Genomic DNA, 18,191 nt, shown 5'->3' with positions numbered 1-18,191 from the left:
ATAAACTTAAAATTAAATCTAAATTATAATAATAATTTTTAAAATTGTTTTTACCTTTTTTTTTTAAAATAATTTTCTTGTGTCTTCTTAAAATTTGATAATTTGCGTATGTTTTATATGTTTAGTGTTTATATGTTGTTGTGCTATTTTAGATTTAGAAAAGGTAAAGGAAAAAAATATTAGAATTTTAAAAAAAAAAATAAAAATAAAAAATAAAAAAATATTTTACAATTAAGGGCCTACCGATATTAGGATATTATTTTATTTTTATTTTTATTTTTAATTTTTTTTTTTTTTTTATTTAATTTTTTATTTTTTACTTTTTTTTTTTTACTCTTTTCTTTTTAATTTTCTAAAAAAAAAAAAAAATAAAATAAAATTTTTTTTTTTTTTTTATTTTTTTTTTTATTTTTTATTTTTTTTTTACTATTTTAATAATTACCCTTTTAAGGTTTTTACGAATTTATTGATATTTTTGAGTGTATATATTTGGAAATTTCATTTTTATTTTATTTTCAATCAAAAAAAACAATAAATTTTTGGTTAAAAGTGTGAGGTTATTTGTTTTAAAAACTGATTTATTTTTTCTGATATTGATCGACAGGTTATTTTTATGAAAAAAAAAAAAAGTTATAAAGTTTCTATAAATTCATACAAAAAAAAGCTTTTAAATAACAAAAAAGAGAAAAAATAAAAATAATATGGGTGTCTCTTTTAGAAAGACTAATAAACAAATAAATTGTAAATATAACTAAAATTCCACAATAAATTTCTAAACACTAATTTTTTTTTTAATAAAGGTACTATTTAATTTGAAGATTTTATTTATTTAGCAGCAGTTTTTTTGACGGCTAAAGAGGCTAATTTTGTTAAAAATAAATAATAAAATTAGTATAGAACAATAAATGTAAAGATATATATATATATAAATGTGAATTTAAGAAAAAACATACCTTCTTTGAAACCACTGTTGAATCTCTTGTGGACAGTCTTCAAATATCTGGTTCTACCGGTACCGGTGGTCTTTCTACGTTGAGCTTTAATACTCCAGTTGTAAGATCTGGTTTTGGCGGATGGATAACCACATGAAGCACAGGTCTTCTTTTGGATGTGGAATGATGATTTACCGCATCTTCTGCATAAGGTGTGGGACTTGGTGTGTCTACGACCAAAACTGAATGTACCTTTAGTCTATTATTATTTCGAAATAAAAGATTGATGATATATGATATAGATTGGTGTATGAGATTGGTATTAGTTTTCATCATAATCCTCTTTCTATTTTTTTTTTTTTTTATCAAAAAATTTCAATCATCAATCAATCATCAATATTATGGATTATTGTATTATTTGATATTATTATATTTTTATTATTTATTCAAGAAAAACATAATAACTTTGATGTGATATCAGATATAAAATTTGACATAGTATACACATACCATTTTATGAAATCTTATGTAAAAAACAAAATAAAAAAAACGAATTGGTTTTGAAATCTACACCCCAAAAGACTTTTTTTTTTCAAAAATTTTCAAAAAAATTTTGTGCGAAAAGTGACTTTGTCATAAAAAAAAAAAAAAAATAAAAATAAAAAAAAGTTTCGTTACATGCGCACACTGTTTTGATTAATTTATTTTTTATTTTATTTTTTTTTTAAATATTTTTTGTTTTTGTTATTTTATTTTTTTTTATTTTTTTTTCTTATTTTAATTATCATTTTAAAATATTTAAATGAAAAGATTTAAAAAAAAAAGAAAAAAAAAAAATTTATTCTTTGTTTTTTTTTTTTTTCTTTTTTTTTAAGGGTATGGGTGGTTTACATAAATAAATTTTTTTTAATTTTCACAAAAAAAAAAAAAAAAAAAAAAAAAGTGGACACCCAGATTAAATTTTTTTGTTTTTAACATTAAACAAAATAAAATAAAAAAAAAAAAAAAAAAAAAAATATTATTAGATTTAAAAAATAAATATAAAATAAAAAATGACCAAAAAAATATTATTATTATTATGTAAAGGATTTGAAGTAATGGAGTTTACACCATTTGTTGATGTTATGGGTTGGGCTAGAGAGGATGATAATAATGAAGATAAAGCAGATATTCAAGTTGTTACATGTGGATTGTATAATAAAATGGTTACAAGTACATTTGGTGTTAAAGTTCAAGTGGATGTATTATTAGGTGAAGTTGTTAAATCTTTGGATGAATTTGATGCATTGGCAATTCCAGGTGGATTTGAAAATTATTCATTTTATGAAGAAGCCTATAGTGAAGATGTATCACAATTAATAAGAGATTTCGATTCAAAGGGTAAACATATTGCTTCGGTTTGTGTTGCTGCTTTAGCACTTGGTAAAAGTGGGATTTTAAAGGGTAGAAATGCAACAACCTACAGAAATTCTCTTCGTGAACATAGTGTTAGACAACAACAATTAAGAGATTTCGGTGCAAACGTTATCGCAGATCAATCAATTGTAATTGATAAAAATGTAATTACATCATACAATCCACAAACTGCTCCATATGTTGCTTTTGAATTATTATCTCGTTTGTCTGATGAAAATAAAGCTAAAAAAGTAAAAACTTTAATGGGTTTTTAATAAAATAAAACTATTACATATAAATTTTTATTTTATGTGTTTACCTATTGGTATTACTCAAAATTCTTACACTTTTTGAGTTAATTTCCACTTTTTTTTTTTTAACCAAATTTTTCCAATTTTCTTTTTTTTTTTTTTTTACTTTATTTTCATTTAATTTGGTTACAAAAAAAAAAGAGAAAATAAAATTGAATTGGGTTTTAAAACAAACAAATTAAAATAAAACAAAAAAAAAAAAAAAAAAAAAAAATCTTGATGTGTAAATCAATTTTTATTTTGATAAAATTTAATTTTCTTTTTTTTTAATTTTTTTCTTTTTTTTTTTTTTTTTTTTTTTCTAAACATTTTTTTATATAAATATTAACACAAAGTAAAAAAAAAAAAAAAAAAAGAAAAAAGAAAAATTTATAAATAAACAAAATATATTTGCCCACAGCATAAATATTTAAATTTTTATTTTTTAAAATAATAATCAATTTTTTATTCATTTTATTTTTATTTTTTTTTTTTATTTTTTTCATTAATGTTGAAAAAAATATCTTTTTAAAATATCTTTTTTTTTTATTTTTAAATTTTTTTTTTTTAAAAATATTTTTTTTTTTTTTTTTGGGACAATCCAACAAAAATTTCTTTACTCTCTTTTTTTTTTTTTTTTTTTTTTTTTTTTTTTTTTTTTTTTTTTTTTTTTTTTACTTTGCGTGGCACTGTCGTAATTGTTTGGATTTTTGTTTCATCTTAATCTGCCATTATTTGTTTGTCACAACATATCATTTTAGCAAACAATAGTTTTTATTTTTTTTTTTATAATAGAGGTTTTCAAAAAAAAAAAAGAAAAAAAATAAAAAAAAATAAAAAAAAAAACACCAAGAAACGACCAAAATTTTACATCAAAAAAAAAAAAAAAAAATAAAATTAAAAAATAAAAACAGAACAAAAATAAAAAAAATAATTACATAGAGATAAATTTTATTTTTAAGATTTTTTTTTTTTTTTTTTTTTTGCCTGGGTAAAAAATAAAAAAAAAAAAAAAAAAAATATAAAGAAAAATGGACTTAGTAAGAAAAATGGTATCAAAAAAGAAAAGACGTTTTGAAATGTATAATTTTGATCTTGATTTATCATATATCACAGACAGAGTTATAGCAATGGGTTTTCCTAGTGAATCATTGGAAGGATTATATAGGAATAGAATGAGGGATGTCCAAAGATTTTTCAATACATTACATGCAGACCATTATAAAGTTTATAATCTTTGTTCTGAAAGAAAATATGAACATTGCAGATTTGAAGATAGAGTTAGTGAATATCCATTTGATGATCATTGTCCACCAACTTTAAATATAATTTCAGAATTTTGTAATGATATGGTATGTGAATATTTATATTTATATTTATTTATTTATACTTTTTTTTAATAAATCAATCAATCATACTAACAATTTTTTATTTTTTTTATTTTTTTTATTTTTTTTTTTATTTTTTTAAATTAGGAGATGTGGTTGGATCAAAATCCAGAAAATGTAGTTGCAGTTCATTGTAAAGCAGGTAAAGGTAGAACTGGTACAATGTTAGCATGTTGGCTATTATATAATAAACAATGTCAAACTGGATCAGAGTCAATGAGATTATTTGCAAATAAAAGAACACACAATAGTAAGGGTGTAACAATTCCAAGTCAAATCAGATATGTTAGATATTTCGAAGCATTACTACAATATGGTAAACCAATACCAAAACCACCATCAATTACAAAAGTTTTATCAATGATAAAAATGAATTCATTACCAAATTTTAATATAGGTGGTGGTTGTGAACCATATTTATCAATTGTTCAACAAGGTAAATCTGTATTTTATTCAAAACCAGTTGTATGTATTATTTATTTTATTTTATTAACTATATTGATTATAATTAATTATTAATTAATAATTATTATTATTATTTTTTTTTTTAAAAAAAATAAGAAATTAAAAAAAGGAACAATTCATCAACAAGTTGAATTAGATTGTGGTAATATTTTATTAGTTAATGATGTTCAAATTCAATTTTTTAATAGAAATTCAAAGGGTCATATGTTTAGTTATTGTTTTCATACAGCATTTATTGAAGGAACTAAAATTCATATAAGAAGACAAGAAATTGATAAAGCACATAAAGATTTAAAACATTTCCATAGTAATTTTTCAATTGAATTAATATTTTTAGAGGATGACAGAGATGATGACTCTAGTTCAGTTTCAGAAGAATCTGTTGAAGAAAAAAGAGTATTCAATACTTCTTATGCAACTGGTTTAGCAAAATTATATCATAATAGTAATAGTAATAATAAATCATTAACATCATCAACATCATCAACTTCAAATTTATCATCAAGTACAAATAATACTTTTGAAATCATTTCAAATAATAATAATAATAATAATAATAATAATAATAATAATAATATTAATAGTAATAATAATAAAATTAACGATGAGAATTCAAATAAAAATAATAATAATAATAACATTATTAATAATAACAGTTTTTCAGCTTGGGGTAATAATAGTAAAATTGTTAAAAATAGAGGATCTAAATTAGCATTTATTTGTCCAAAATGTAATCTTCCTATAACTGCAACTGATCCATCAATTAATAGAAATTCTGAAAATTATCATTGGAAATGTGTAGTTTGTGTAAAATGTTCAAAACCATTGGGTGGTGAAAGTGGTAAGTTTTAAATAAATATTCAAAACGAATAAATGAAAAATTGTGATATAATATACTAAAGTTGATTTTTTTTTTTCTTTAAAAAAATATAATTTAGATTGTGTATTTGAAAATAATGAAATGTTATGTACAGATTGTGGTACTGAATTTTTTAAGAGTTGTTCAGGTTGTAATTTAGTTATTAAAACATCAGATTTTGAAGAATTGGGTGACCATATTTATCACAGATCATGCTTTTTATGTTATTATTGCACAAGTTATTTAGGTGGTAAAGATTTTATAGTTGAAAATATCAATAATATTAGAAGATTTAAATGTTCAAGTTGTATTGATAATAAAAATCGACAAAATGGTGATGATGATGATAATAATAATAATGATAATATTGAAAATATTTTGGAGAATAAAATACCAGAAATTTGTGATAAATTAGATAAAGAGATTATAAAATTAGTTATTGAAATTGATAAATCAACAGAACCATCACCAGTATCATCAATTGATCCATCAATGATATTTAATGATTTAGAAGATAATGGAAAAAGGCGACAAATGACAGTTGAATCAATGATTTGTAGTAAATGTGAATTGGCAATTAATCAAAGTAGACCAATTATATTGGATTGTGGTATTTATCATAGAGAATGTTTTCAATGTTCAGAATGTTTTGATGAAACCCCAATGGATCCATCATTATATTATATTAGAAACGATAAACCGGTTTGCTTTGATTGCGATGTTAATCATATAATGAATGAAGCTCATTCTGAAATCACATGTTATGGTTGTAAATTACCAATAGTTGACGAAGTTATGATGGATGCATTGAATTTTAAATGGCATGTAGCTTGTTTGGTTTGTTCTAAATGTGCTATTCAAATAGAGGGTCAATTGGGTGACCATCAAGGTCTAATCTATTGTAAAGATCATTTCGAAGAATTGGTAGGTACCAAATGTGACCAATGCAACCAATATATAGATGGCATGTTTTTAAAAGTTAATGGTAAAAATTTATGTCCAACTTGTTTCAGATGTTTCTGTTGTAACGAGGTTTTAGAAGGTGGTAAATATTTTGAAAAGAATGGTGAATCAATTTGTGAAAAATGTAGAAATGAAGATATCTTAAAAAGAAAAACTCAAATTCATATTCAACATACTTTAATTACATCTTTAAAAAATAGTCAACAAATTTCTGAAAAATCATCATCATCATTATCCACTTCATCAACGACTACTACCACCACCACAAATAATGTAGTTAGTTCAACATCATCAACATCAACATCACCTTCAACATCACCATCAAATTCACCATTATCATCATCAATTCAAAAAGATGCACCATTGTTTTGTTTAAATAAGAGTAGATCATTATTTAGAAATTCAATTAAAATTCATTTAGAGGATTTGAAAAATAGTGGTGAACGTAAAACTTTACTCTATCCTTCATTTCATCGTCAAATGAGAAAACAAACTTTTAAAACTGCTTATCCATCTTTAAGAGGTACAAGAAGAAAAGATTTTTTAAATCATTCAAAAAATGAATTAGATTCATCAAATAACTCTTTATCAACTTTAGTTAATGCTTTTGTACCACCACAACAATCAAATAATTCAAATACAACAACTACAACAAATACTTCAACTTAGTTAATAATAAATAAATAATAATTAAATTAAAATAAAGTAATAAGGAGATATATAAAATTATATTTTTGTAAATTTTTTTTTATTTAATTTTTTATTTCTTTTATTTATTTATATTTTTTTTTATTTATTTTTATTTATTTTTATATTTTTTTTTTTTTTTTTTTTTTTTTTTTTTTTTTTTTTTTTTGAGGTTACACAGATAGATAATTATCATTTCCGTTATAATTATTATTTTTTTTTTTATTTTAAAAATATTGACCTCTGTCACTGTTTTTTTTATTTATTTTTTTTATTTTGAAAATATTGAAAACAAATTAAAAATAGATCACAAAAAAATGAGGGTTGAAGGGTGTGGTTTTTTTTTTTATTTTTGATTATTAATTTTTTATTATTTTTTTTTTCTTTTTATTATTTAGAAAAAAAAAAAAATTAACAAAAATAATTTTACACTTTTTATTTTTAATATTGATAATTTTATTTCATTAAAATATTATTTATTATTTATCCCCAAAAAAAAAAAAAAAAAAAAAAAATGAAAAATCAATTTTATTTTCCAAGTTATTTTATAATATCAATTTTATTTATATTAATAAATGGTAGTATGGGAAATTCGTTTTATGGTACATCAAAAGATAAATATTATCAAGTTGAATCATTTAATAACCCAAATTGTGAGGGTGGACCTATACAATACCAAGCAATTTTAAAAGGGACAGAATATTGTTTTTCCATGCCATATTTCCAACTTGATTGTTCAGGTGGATTTGAAAATAGCACAAGGGATTGTTATTTTTCTATGTCTTGTTTTTGTGGAGAAGATTGTAGATATTATATAAATCTAAATGAATGCGTTCAAGTATTAAATACATCCTTTAAAGTTGTTTATAAAATAATAAATTATAAAGAAAAGGATTTTTGTCAAATAACTGAAACGTAGGTAATTGCTAATTTATAATGAAAAAAAAAAAAAAAAAAAAAAAAAAAAAAAAAAAAAAAAAAAAATTGCCCCCCCCATTATTAAAATTATATAATAAAGTTATAGTAAAACAAAACTTTCTGATGAAAGAATTTGGAGATATAGATTAGATGGATTACAAGTATTTAAAAAGGGTGTTTGTTTGTATGGTGGAAGTATTGATTGTGATGAGGACTTTACTTATTTTTATTATTGTAATTCAACAAACCTCTCAATAAAATTACAAACAAAAATGTCAAATAATGCAATTTCATATTCGACAAGAAAAAATGGTGAAACAGGGTCACATTATTTTTACCCAAACGATCCAAATTTCCTAATTAAACCTATACCAAATAATGCTTTCAATACAATTAGTTCTAATTTTACATTTCCATTTTTTTTAATTTTAGTTTTTTTATTTATATTATAAATTGTAATTTTATTTAATCTATTTTTAGAAAAAAAAAAAAATAAAAATAAAAATAAAAAAAAAATAAAAAAAAAAAAAAAATAAAAAAAAAAATAAATACTGTTTTAAAAAATAAAAATAAAAAATAAAAAATAAACCAACAATCTTTTTTTTTATTTATTTGATTTTTAATTTTTTTTTTTGAAAAAAAAAGAATAATAAAAAAAAAAAAAAAGATTACAACTATATCTGTAAAATTTGAAAAAGATAATTAAAAAAACAAAAATGGAGGATTGGATTATAAATTAATCGGATACACAAAAATATTCATTGAAATTTTTATTATTTAGTTTTTTTTTTTTATTTTTGAAATTATTTATTTTTTTTTATTTGTCAACAATTATCATATTATTAGGTATTTAACAAAAAACTAAAAAAAAAAGGAGGGAAAAAAAAAAAAAAAAAAAAAAGGGTTTGGGCGAAACATCAAAAAAAAAAAAGATTTTGAAAATAGCTCCCCAAAATCATTGATAGGGTTTTTTTTTTTTTTTTTTTAAATTTTTATTTTATTTATTTTTATTTTTTTTATTTTTTTTTTTTCATTTTTTTTTTAATTTATTTTTATTTTTTTTTTTATTATTTTTTTTTTTTTCTATTTTTTTTTTTATTTTTTTTTTTTATTTTAGTTTTCACTAGCAACACACATTCGCACAAACACCTTTTTTATACTTTTTTTTTTAAGATATATAAAAAATTTCTATATGTGTATGAATCTTTTATTATTTCAAATAATATAATAATTCTTTTTTTTTTTTTTTTTTTTTTTTTTTTTTTACTTGGGTATTATTTTTTTTATTTCAAACATAATAACAACAAAACAAAAAAAAAAAAAAAGGTAATAAGAACTATTATAATAATTCATGCTATACTTATATATATACAGTAAATAAATAAAATAAAATAAAATAAAATAAAATAAAATAAAATAAAATAAAATAAAATAAAATAAAATAAAATAAAATAAAATAAAATAAAATAAAATAAAATAAAATAAATGGATGAAGCAACCCAAAGACAAGATCCAATTGAAGAAACAGATGCAGAAAAGAAGGTTCAAGTGGTACCATCGTTATGGGGTAGATTAGTTTCCAATCATCCAGAGTCAAGACATATAGATTTGATTGAACATTCCATTTTCTTTGGTAGGAATCCAAAAAGATGTCAAGTTGTTTTACATGATCCAACAGTTAGTGGTATACATTGTAGAATATTTAGAGAAGAAATTCCATGTCAAAAATATAATAACAATAATAATAATGATGGTGATAATAATAATAATAATAATAATAATAATAATAATAATAATAATAATAATAATAATAATAATAATAATAATAATAATAATAATAATAATAATAATAATAACAATAATACAACAAAGAATTATATTACAAAAATTACAGATACAAGCTCAAATGGTACATTTGTAAAAGGATGTATATTAGGGAAAGATAAAACTACAATAATTCAAAATGGAGATATGGTATCATTTACATCAGCAAAGTTAATAAGTTCATTATCATTCACATTTTTAGATTTAACCAATCCATACATTGATGAACCATTTGAAGAGGAGATGAATAAGAAATACTCCATTCAGGGTATATTGGGTACTGGTAATTTTAGTGTGGTGAAACGTTGTATTAGACGTGATACTGGTGAAGTGTTTGCTGTGAAAATCATTGACAAGAAAAAATTTTGGAGTCAAACAAAGACTCGAAGACAAATGGAAAGTGAGGTTGAAATTTTACAGAAGATCAAACATCCAAATATCATCTCAATTATCGATATCGTTCAATCGGATCGATACTTCTACATTGTATTGGAATTGGCAACCGGTGGTGAACTCTTTGAAAAAATTAAACAAAAGGGTAGATTCTCTGAACCTGAGGCAAAGGATACCTTTAAACAAATCCTAGAGGCCGTATCATACCTTCACGATCTAAATATTTCACATAGAGATCTTAAACCTGAAAATATATTAATCTCAGCTGTAAGTCATGGCAAATCATCAGTTATCAAAGTCACCGATTTCGGTTTGGCCAAGATTATTGGTGAAAAGGAGATGGCAACAACATTATGCGGTACTCCACTCTATGTTGCACCTGAAATCATTAGAAATTGTCTTCATGGAGATGGTGGAGCTCAAGTTAATACAGGTTATGGCAAAGAAGTGGATGTTTGGTCATTGGGTTGTATTTTATATATTTTATTATCAGGTAGACCACCATTTGATTTTGACCATACTAATAATTTCAATTTGAAACTAATCAATCAAGGTCTCTATAATTTCAGTTTACCAGTTTGGGATGTCGTCACTGAGAATGCAAAAGATTTAATTAAGAAATTATTAAACGTTGATCCAACCAAAAGAATAAGTACTAAAGGTGCTCTATCACATGATTGGTTCAATGATGACGACTTATTAAGATGCAGCACTGTCATCGCTAATCAATCTCCAATCTCAAAATCACCACAACGTTCTCATGGTGTAGTTCAATTACCAGTGGTAGATGTTAAATCTAAAAATATTCCAATGACTTTAAATTCAACAACAACTAATACTACATCACCAAATAATAATAATAATAATAATAATAATAATAATAATAAAAATAATAATAAAAATATTATTAAAAGTTTAAATAGTAACAGTAATAATTATAATAATAATAGTGTATTAAAGAAAACAAGTCAAAGTCCAAAGACTAAATCTAATAGACCAAAATTACAGTTTGAACAACCTTCACCAAATCAACATAATAATAATAATAATAATAATAATAATAATAATAATAATAATAATAATAATAATAATAATAATAATAGCAGTGGTGGTAAACCAGCTATAATTAATAATAATGGTAATTTATATTCTAAATTTATGGCAACCAATAATGATCCCTTTGATTGTACACCAACTTCTACACCTGTAAAACCAATCACAAACTCAACTACAACATCAACAGCAACATCAATGCCTACATCAAATTCAGTTACAATGGGAACTTCTTCAACCTCAATACCTGTATCAAATTCTATAACAATGAAATCTCCATCAATTTTAGCATTGAGTGATGATGGTGATAAAAAGAGAAAAGAAAAAGAAAGCTCAAGTAGTGAAAATGTGAATGATGTAATTGTAATTAACAGTAACAATCATAATAATAATAATAATAATAACCACAATATTAATAATGGAATTTCTAGTAAACCTCCACCCAAAAGATTAAAGGGTTCTTGAAGATTTAAAATACAAAAAAAAAAAAAAAAAAAAAAAAAAAAATACAAATCACAAATTACAAACTACAAATCACAAACTCTTTATAAATTAATTTTTCAAAAAGAGGAAAAAGAAAAAAAAATAAAAAAAAAAAAAAAAAAAGGGACAAACGTTGGAAAACATGTTTAAAGATCTTATCTTTTTTTTTAGTCTTTTTTTTTTTACTATTTTAAAATAAATTCAATTTTTTTTTTAAATAAAGAAAAAAGATATACAATCGTTTATACAAAAAAAAAAAAAAAAAAAAAAAAAAAAAAAAAAAAAAAAAAAAACTTTAAATTTTTAAAAAATAGGATTTATTTTTGTTTTTATTATGATTTAAATTTTTTTATTTTTTATATAATTTAAAATAAAATATGGTTATTAAATATATACCCCCCATATATATATATAAATATTATTTCAATCTCTTTTTGAATAAAAATAACCATTTTACAGATTTATATAAATTATTATTTTAAATTAGATTTACTTTTTTTTTGATTAAATGGGAGGGTTACAAGAAGTTTTTTTAATTTTATCAAAAAATCATTTTAATATTTAAAAAAAATAAAATAAACCCACCCCCTTTAAATATAAAACTAATAACATATCATCATTTTTGGTATCATATAAAAGTGGGGGATATTTTTTTTTTTTTTTTTTTTTTTTTTTTTTTTTTTTAAATATTTAATTATCTTTCTTTTTTAATATTTTAAAAGGGTGGGTGAGATAAGGTGGATTTACTTTTGGAAGTAATAAATAATTTAATTGTTATTTTTTAATTTTCAAAAAAAGGGTTAAACAAATTAAAACTGTTTAAACATTTTTATTTCTTTTTTTCTGTATTTTTGATATTATTTAATTATAATTATTTTTATTTTAAACATTTTATTTTTAATTTTCTTTTTTTATTTTTTAAATTTGAGTTTCTTATATTTAAATTATTATTATTTATTTATATTTTTTTTAAAAAATAATTAAAAAATAATTATTAATTATTCTTATTTCCTTTTTACTTTACATTATTAAGATAATATTAAATAAAAAGTACTTAAAAAAAATAATAATAATTATAATAACTATAATAGATATAATAATAATAAATTAAAAATAAAAAAATTATTTTAAAAAAAAAAATAAAAAACTAAAAATCATTATAATAATAAATAAGATAAATACAAGTAATCTAAAAGATGAAAAATTTTAAAATATTAAAAATAATATTATTATTATTATCATGTTGTACATTTTTTAGTGTTGTAAATTCAATAACAGTTGGTGGTTTATATTCAACACCAGGTAAATGGAAATTTATAACTAAATTTTGTTTTCAAGACCAAGGAGGCCATGTAATAATGAAATTATTCCATTCATTATCAAAAGATACAAAAATTTTATTATATTCCGACAAAAACCCGAATTATAATGAATTATTGGATGATATTTATGGTAATAAATATTCATGTGAACAAAAAGTAAGTTTTTTAATAGGTATTTTAAAAATTTTAATACATCAGTATATTAATATATTTAATTTTTTAAAAAGGTTTCTTGGAATAACTATGAATTTTCACCATTTGTTAATAATCCAAATGATTTGGATTGGGAGAGTAGAATGCAAGTTAAAAGTGTAATGCAACAGAGAGATCGTTTTTGGATTGTTGCAATTGCTGATTGTGAAAGAGGTAATAGATCAACTGGAGGTGGTACTGGTTCAAATGTTAATAAAAAATATTTTGCAGAATATGTTTTCTCATTATCAAATAATGGTGATCATATCGATAGTGTACTATCAGCTGATCAACAATCAATTCCACAATCTCAAATGTTTTACTTTTTATTATATATCATAATGTTTGTAATAACCATTGTATTTATTATAATATTAAAGAAAAAACAATTGGAATCAAAAGTATTACAATTCTTTATTGTAATACTTGGAGTGCAATTGATTTCATTGGTATTATTTTTGGCAAATTGGTCAACCATTATAAAATATGATGGACCTGAATTAAAATATGCAAATTTATTTGGTAATATTTTTAGTATTTTGGCAAATTCATTATTTGTATTACTCATTTTAATGGTTGGACAAGGTTGGACAACCTCTCTATATTATGGCTCAATGATAAAAAGAATGGTTAATTTATCTGTTTCTGGATTATTATTTGTTTTTGGTGTAATTGTATACATTTTCGTTTGTTTCAAAGCACCAGAATTTAATAACTACATTTACTTTTATGATACATACCCAGGTTACGCTTTATTGGCTATCTATGTTTTCATTATTTTCTTTTTTACAATTGGAAACACTCTAAGTCGTAGAAAACAAAATGATGAAATGAAAAAGAAGTTCATTTTAATATTTACCATCATTTTTACATTATGGTTCATTGCTCAACCAATGATTGTTGTTTGTGCTCATTTCACAGAACCATGGGTAAAATTCAAAGTCATCTCAATACTATATCAAACAATAAATGCAATCTTTTATATAGTTTTATTAATATTGTTCCGTCCAACTAAAAACAATATAGTGGTTAAAATTTTAGAATCTGATGATAAATTTGGTTTAGAGATCAAAGATTATCCATCACCTAAAGAAAATAGTTTTAAAAATGAAAAGGTAAAGAATAAAAAATTTGTTGCTTTTTAAAAAAATAAAATAAAGATTATTCAAGTTATAACTCATTCTTAAAAAGGTTTTTTTTTTTTTTTTTTTACAATTATAAACTATACATTTTTTTATTTTATTTTTTTTAAAAATATTAATTATTATTACTATTATTTTTTTTTTTTTTATTATTTATTGTTGTGGTACTTTTCTTTGTTTAATTGATGCAGCTTCAGAAGATTTTACAAGATTAATTACAGCACCTGATAAACCTTTAGCACAAGTAACTAATTGTTCTTCAGCGGTTGGATCATTAAAATCATTTGATTTAACGGCGCAAAGGATTTTAAGTTGGGTACTGAAATTACCACCACAATCGCAATAGGTTAAAACATTTTGTTTTAAACGTGGATCAGTGCAATTGTCAGCGATATGTTTAGCTTGAGTTTGAACTTGTTTGATGGTATCTGCGATTTTACGAGCAGCAGTAATCATACCTTTAACATCACCATTCATTGCGAAACTTGCGATTAAAGCCATTTGTTGAGCGATTTCGTCGGATAATTGAACGAGTATACCCAATGGTGTACCATCACGAACTTTTGATTCTAAAGCTTGAGCGACATCAGCGGCAGCACCGAAAACTGCTTTATTAACTGGACCTTCTGGAACGACGAGTTTTGGAGCACGTTTTCTTTCCTCTTCCTCTGCAGCTAAACGTTTCTTTTCTTCTTCAATTATAGCCAAACGTTTCTTTTCTTCCTCTGCTTCAATTCTTGCCAATTCAGCAGCTTTTAATAAGGCACGAGCTTTTGCTTTTTCCTCTGCTTCAATTCTTGCAATCTCTTCATTTCTCTTTCTCTTTTCTTCTTTAAGTTCATCAGCAGTTGGTTGAATGACTTGACTAAGATTACTACTTGCTTCTTTAACTCTTCTGACGACATCATCGAGTCTCTTACGAGCTTCTTTATCATCAGGATTTGCTAAACATGCTCTAATTGCTTCTAAAAGTTGTGGAGTAAGTTTTTTAAGTTGTTCAATTGAATCTAGTACTTGTTTCTTACGATCTGGATCAGTGATAGTTTGAGCGTATGCCTCGGCTGCTTCAATTTGTTTTTTAATAGAGTTTGCTATATCTTTAGCATATTGAACACCTTTAACTTGCATATCTGGACCACCTTCATCGATACATTTAATGAGTGAATCAAGATCATTATGAATTTTAGTATTGAGAGCTGAAACGACTTCATATGGTTGACTGATTTGACCAATTGCTTTTTTGGCTTCTTTAATATCTGATGAAAGATTTTTACGAGCTTCATGGTCATTTGGATTGGCGATTGCTCTATTTGCATTTTCAATGATTCTTGGTTTAAGTGTTTGTAATCTTTCAATGGATTGTTTAATTTGATGACGTTGACCTGGATCTGTAATAGTCTCTAAGAGAGCATTTGCCAATTCAATATGTTTATCAATTGCACTTGGAATATGAGAGAGAATAACTTGAGCACGTTTCTTATCACCTGATGCAATTGCTTCCTCTAAAGAATCTAAATCTCTTGCTAATGAAACACCAGATGCTGCAACAATTTCTGCTGGTGAAGAAACAACTGCGGTTGCCAATGCTTCAGATGCTTTTTGGGTTGAATAAATTACAGATTCTAAATGTTTTTGAGCTTCTTGATCATTTGGATTCTCCAAAACTGGTTTCATAGCAGAGATAAGCATTGGTGTCAATTTCTTTAATTCTTCAATTTGTTTCAATAACATTTTCTTTTTAACTGGATCTTGACAACGATTTGCAACGATGATTGCATTTGAAATTTGTAAGTTTGCAGCATTGACAATCTCTCTAGCTGCTGCTGGACCATTACCAGCCTCAATTGATTTTGGAAGTGTACGAAGATTATCAATAAGAACAGCGGAGGCACGAGTAACTTCATCTTCAGCCATTGTACGAACTGGTTTCCATTTGAAAGCGAGATCAACGAATTTTGTATTATTCTCGAAAATCAATTTAATAGTGTAGATTAAATCATCGATTGCTGATAATAATTTACTTGAAAGTTCTGAACGTTTTGATCTTAGGGTTTCCTCTCTTGGATTTCTACAAACATCACGAGCACTTGCTTGATGTTGTTCAGAGAGTATGTTTACCATTGTGGCGATATCTTCAAGTTTTGAACGTAGCTCTGGATTGTGGCTACCCTCTGAACGACGTTGTGATCTTTTAACCAATTCATTTTGTAATTGATTTACGTCACCAATCATAACATCCAATTGCTTAATATTTTCAATCTCATCGATTCTTCTTACACCTTCAGCTGCTTTCTTTGCAATGTTTACCAATACCTTAATGTTTGATTGCTCTTCAATCAATACCAATAATACAACATTTTGAAGAATTTGTTTGGCTGCTTTAATTGCATCCTTTTGTGGTACTCTATTCCATGGATCTTCTCTTGCACGAACTGCATGAACATATAATTGACCTGCTGAATTCTTTAATTGTTTTGATGTACTCTCTAATTGTCCAATAAACTCTTCATCAATTAATGATACTGTTTCCTCTGCTGCTTCTGCCATTCCATTAACTGCTTGTTGAATTAATTCAACACCTGGTACCATATCCTATATTATAATAATAATAATAAAATAAATAAATTAAATAAATTAATAAATTAATATTAATTGTTAATTAATTTTTTTTTTTTTTTTTTTTTTTTTTTTTTAATTTTCTTCTTATTTTATACATACACCAAAAAGAGTATTTTTCTCTTCACTATCTGTGATTGCAACAACCAATGAGGAAACTGCATCAGCAATCATTTCTAATACTTCATCCATTTTTTTATTTTTTTATTTTATTTCTTTTTAAATTTGGTTATTTTTGGATTTTTGAGTTTTTTTTTTTTTATATACCTTTTTTAAATTTTTAAAAAAAGTTGACTAATTTATTGCTATGAAAAAAATAAAAATATGTAGAATTTGTTTTTTTTATTGTTAATATTTAAATGTAAAAAATAAATAAATAAATAATATAATTTATCAGTTGAAAAAAAAAATAATAATAATATTTTAACAATTGATGATGATTAAAAAAAAAAAAAAAAAAAGTAATAATTAAAAAAAAAAAAGAAAAAAAAATTGGAAAATAAAAATAAATTAAAAATATTAATAAATGGGTTTGAGTGTGTTAAATTGGTTTTTGAGTGTGTTACATCTAACAATATTATTTTTTTTTTCTATTTTTTTTTTCTATTTTTTTTTTTTTCTATTTTTTTTTTTTTCCTTTTTTTTTTTTTCCTTTTTTTTTTTTTTTTTTTGATATGGTTTGTTTTTTCGATGAGGTGCTAATATTGGGTTGTGGTGATTATTTTCAAAAAATAAAAAAAAAAAAAAACACAAAAATGATACAATAACACCAACTAAAACATGATAGAGGGGTTGAATTTTTGTTTTATTTATTTATTTATTTTTATTTAATTTATTTTGATTCAATTCAAATAATTAAATGATAAATTTTATTTTATTTTATTTTATTTTTATTTATTATTATTATTATTATTATTATTACTATTATTATTATTATTATTATTTTTTTTTTTTTTTTTTTAAGATCACTTACAATTTTTTTTTTTTTTTTTTTTTAATTCTATAAATAAATATTTTTTTCTATATTACAACAGTGAATAAATAAATAGTATTGTACAAAACTTTGTTTTTTTTAATGATTTTTTTTTATGTTTAAATAATTTAAAAGTCTTTTTTAGTTGTTGTACTAAAAATAAAAGTTGTGTTTTTTTTTTTTTTTTATTTTTTTATTTTTTTTTTTTATTTTTTTATTTTTTTTCATAAAATTTTTTTTTTTATTTTTGCATTTTTTATGGCTTTGTAATTATCAAATGATTTCTTTGAAAAAAT

General features: G+C 22.5%; 7 protein-coding genes across 7 annotated transcripts; 5 read left to right on the top strand and 2 right to left on the bottom strand.

Moving 5' to 3' along the window:
* Positions 1-825: 825 nt before the first annotated feature.
* On the bottom strand, positions 826-1,445 carry rpl37 (ribosomal protein L37; the record flags this gene model as incomplete). The annotated part of the gene is made up of 3 exons (XM_632932.1): positions 826-860; positions 954-1,191; positions 1,443-1,445. 3 exons carry the CDS (start codon positions 1,443-1,445, stop codon positions 826-828), a joined length of 276 nt encoding a protein of 91 aa, XP_638024.1.
* A 539-nt stretch (positions 1,446-1,984) lies between these two features.
* On the top strand, positions 1,985-2,602 carry DDB_G0285969 (DJ-1/ThiJ/PfpI family protein; the record flags this gene model as incomplete). Its single annotated transcript, XM_632931.1, has 1 exon — positions 1,985-2,602. The coding sequence occupies one exon, from the start codon at positions 1,985-1,987 to the stop codon at positions 2,600-2,602; it is 618 nt and encodes a 205-aa protein (XP_638023.1).
* A 1,046-nt stretch (positions 2,603-3,648) lies between these two features.
* DDB_G0285967 (LIM-type zinc finger-containing protein) lies at positions 3,649-6,961 on the top strand (the record flags this gene model as incomplete). The annotated part of the gene is made up of 4 exons (XM_632930.2): positions 3,649-3,969; positions 4,093-4,470; positions 4,567-5,311; positions 5,409-6,961. 4 exons carry the CDS (start codon positions 3,649-3,651, stop codon positions 6,959-6,961), a joined length of 2,997 nt encoding a protein of 998 aa, XP_638022.2.
* A 532-nt stretch (positions 6,962-7,493) lies between these two features.
* DDB_G0285965 (AWS domain-containing protein) lies at positions 7,494-8,349 on the top strand (the record flags this gene model as incomplete). Its single annotated transcript, XM_632929.1, has 2 exons — positions 7,494-7,894; positions 7,998-8,349. 2 exons carry the CDS (start codon positions 7,494-7,496, stop codon positions 8,347-8,349), a joined length of 753 nt encoding a protein of 250 aa, XP_638021.1.
* A 1,033-nt stretch (positions 8,350-9,382) lies between these two features.
* Positions 9,383-11,632, top strand: fhkD (FHA domain-containing protein; the record flags this gene model as incomplete). The annotated part of the gene is made up of 1 exon (XM_632928.1): positions 9,383-11,632. The coding sequence occupies one exon, from the start codon at positions 9,383-9,385 to the stop codon at positions 11,630-11,632; it is 2,250 nt and encodes a 749-aa protein (XP_638020.1).
* A 1,214-nt stretch (positions 11,633-12,846) lies between these two features.
* On the top strand, positions 12,847-14,309 carry DDB_G0285941 (hypothetical protein; the record flags this gene model as incomplete). The annotated part of the gene is made up of 2 exons (XM_632927.1): positions 12,847-13,128; positions 13,200-14,309. 2 exons carry the CDS (start codon positions 12,847-12,849, stop codon positions 14,307-14,309), a joined length of 1,392 nt encoding a protein of 463 aa, XP_638019.1.
* A 150-nt stretch (positions 14,310-14,459) lies between these two features.
* vinA (vinculin A) lies at positions 14,460-17,114 on the bottom strand (the record flags this gene model as incomplete). Its single annotated transcript, XM_632926.1, has 2 exons — positions 14,460-16,898; positions 17,025-17,114. The coding sequence occupies 2 exons, from the start codon at positions 17,112-17,114 to the stop codon at positions 14,460-14,462; spliced, it is 2,529 nt and encodes an 842-aa protein (XP_638018.1).
* Positions 17,115-18,191: the final 1,077 nt, after the last annotated feature.

The sequence above is a fragment of the Dictyostelium discoideum genome (genome assembly GCF_000004695.1).
Source record: "Dictyostelium discoideum AX4 chromosome 4 chromosome, whole genome shotgun sequence".
NCBI lineage: Eukaryota > Evosea > Eumycetozoa > Dictyosteliales > Dictyosteliaceae > Dictyostelium > Dictyostelium discoideum.
Note: the sequence above shows the minus strand (reverse complement) of the source record. Positions and strands in the feature narration are given on the sequence as shown.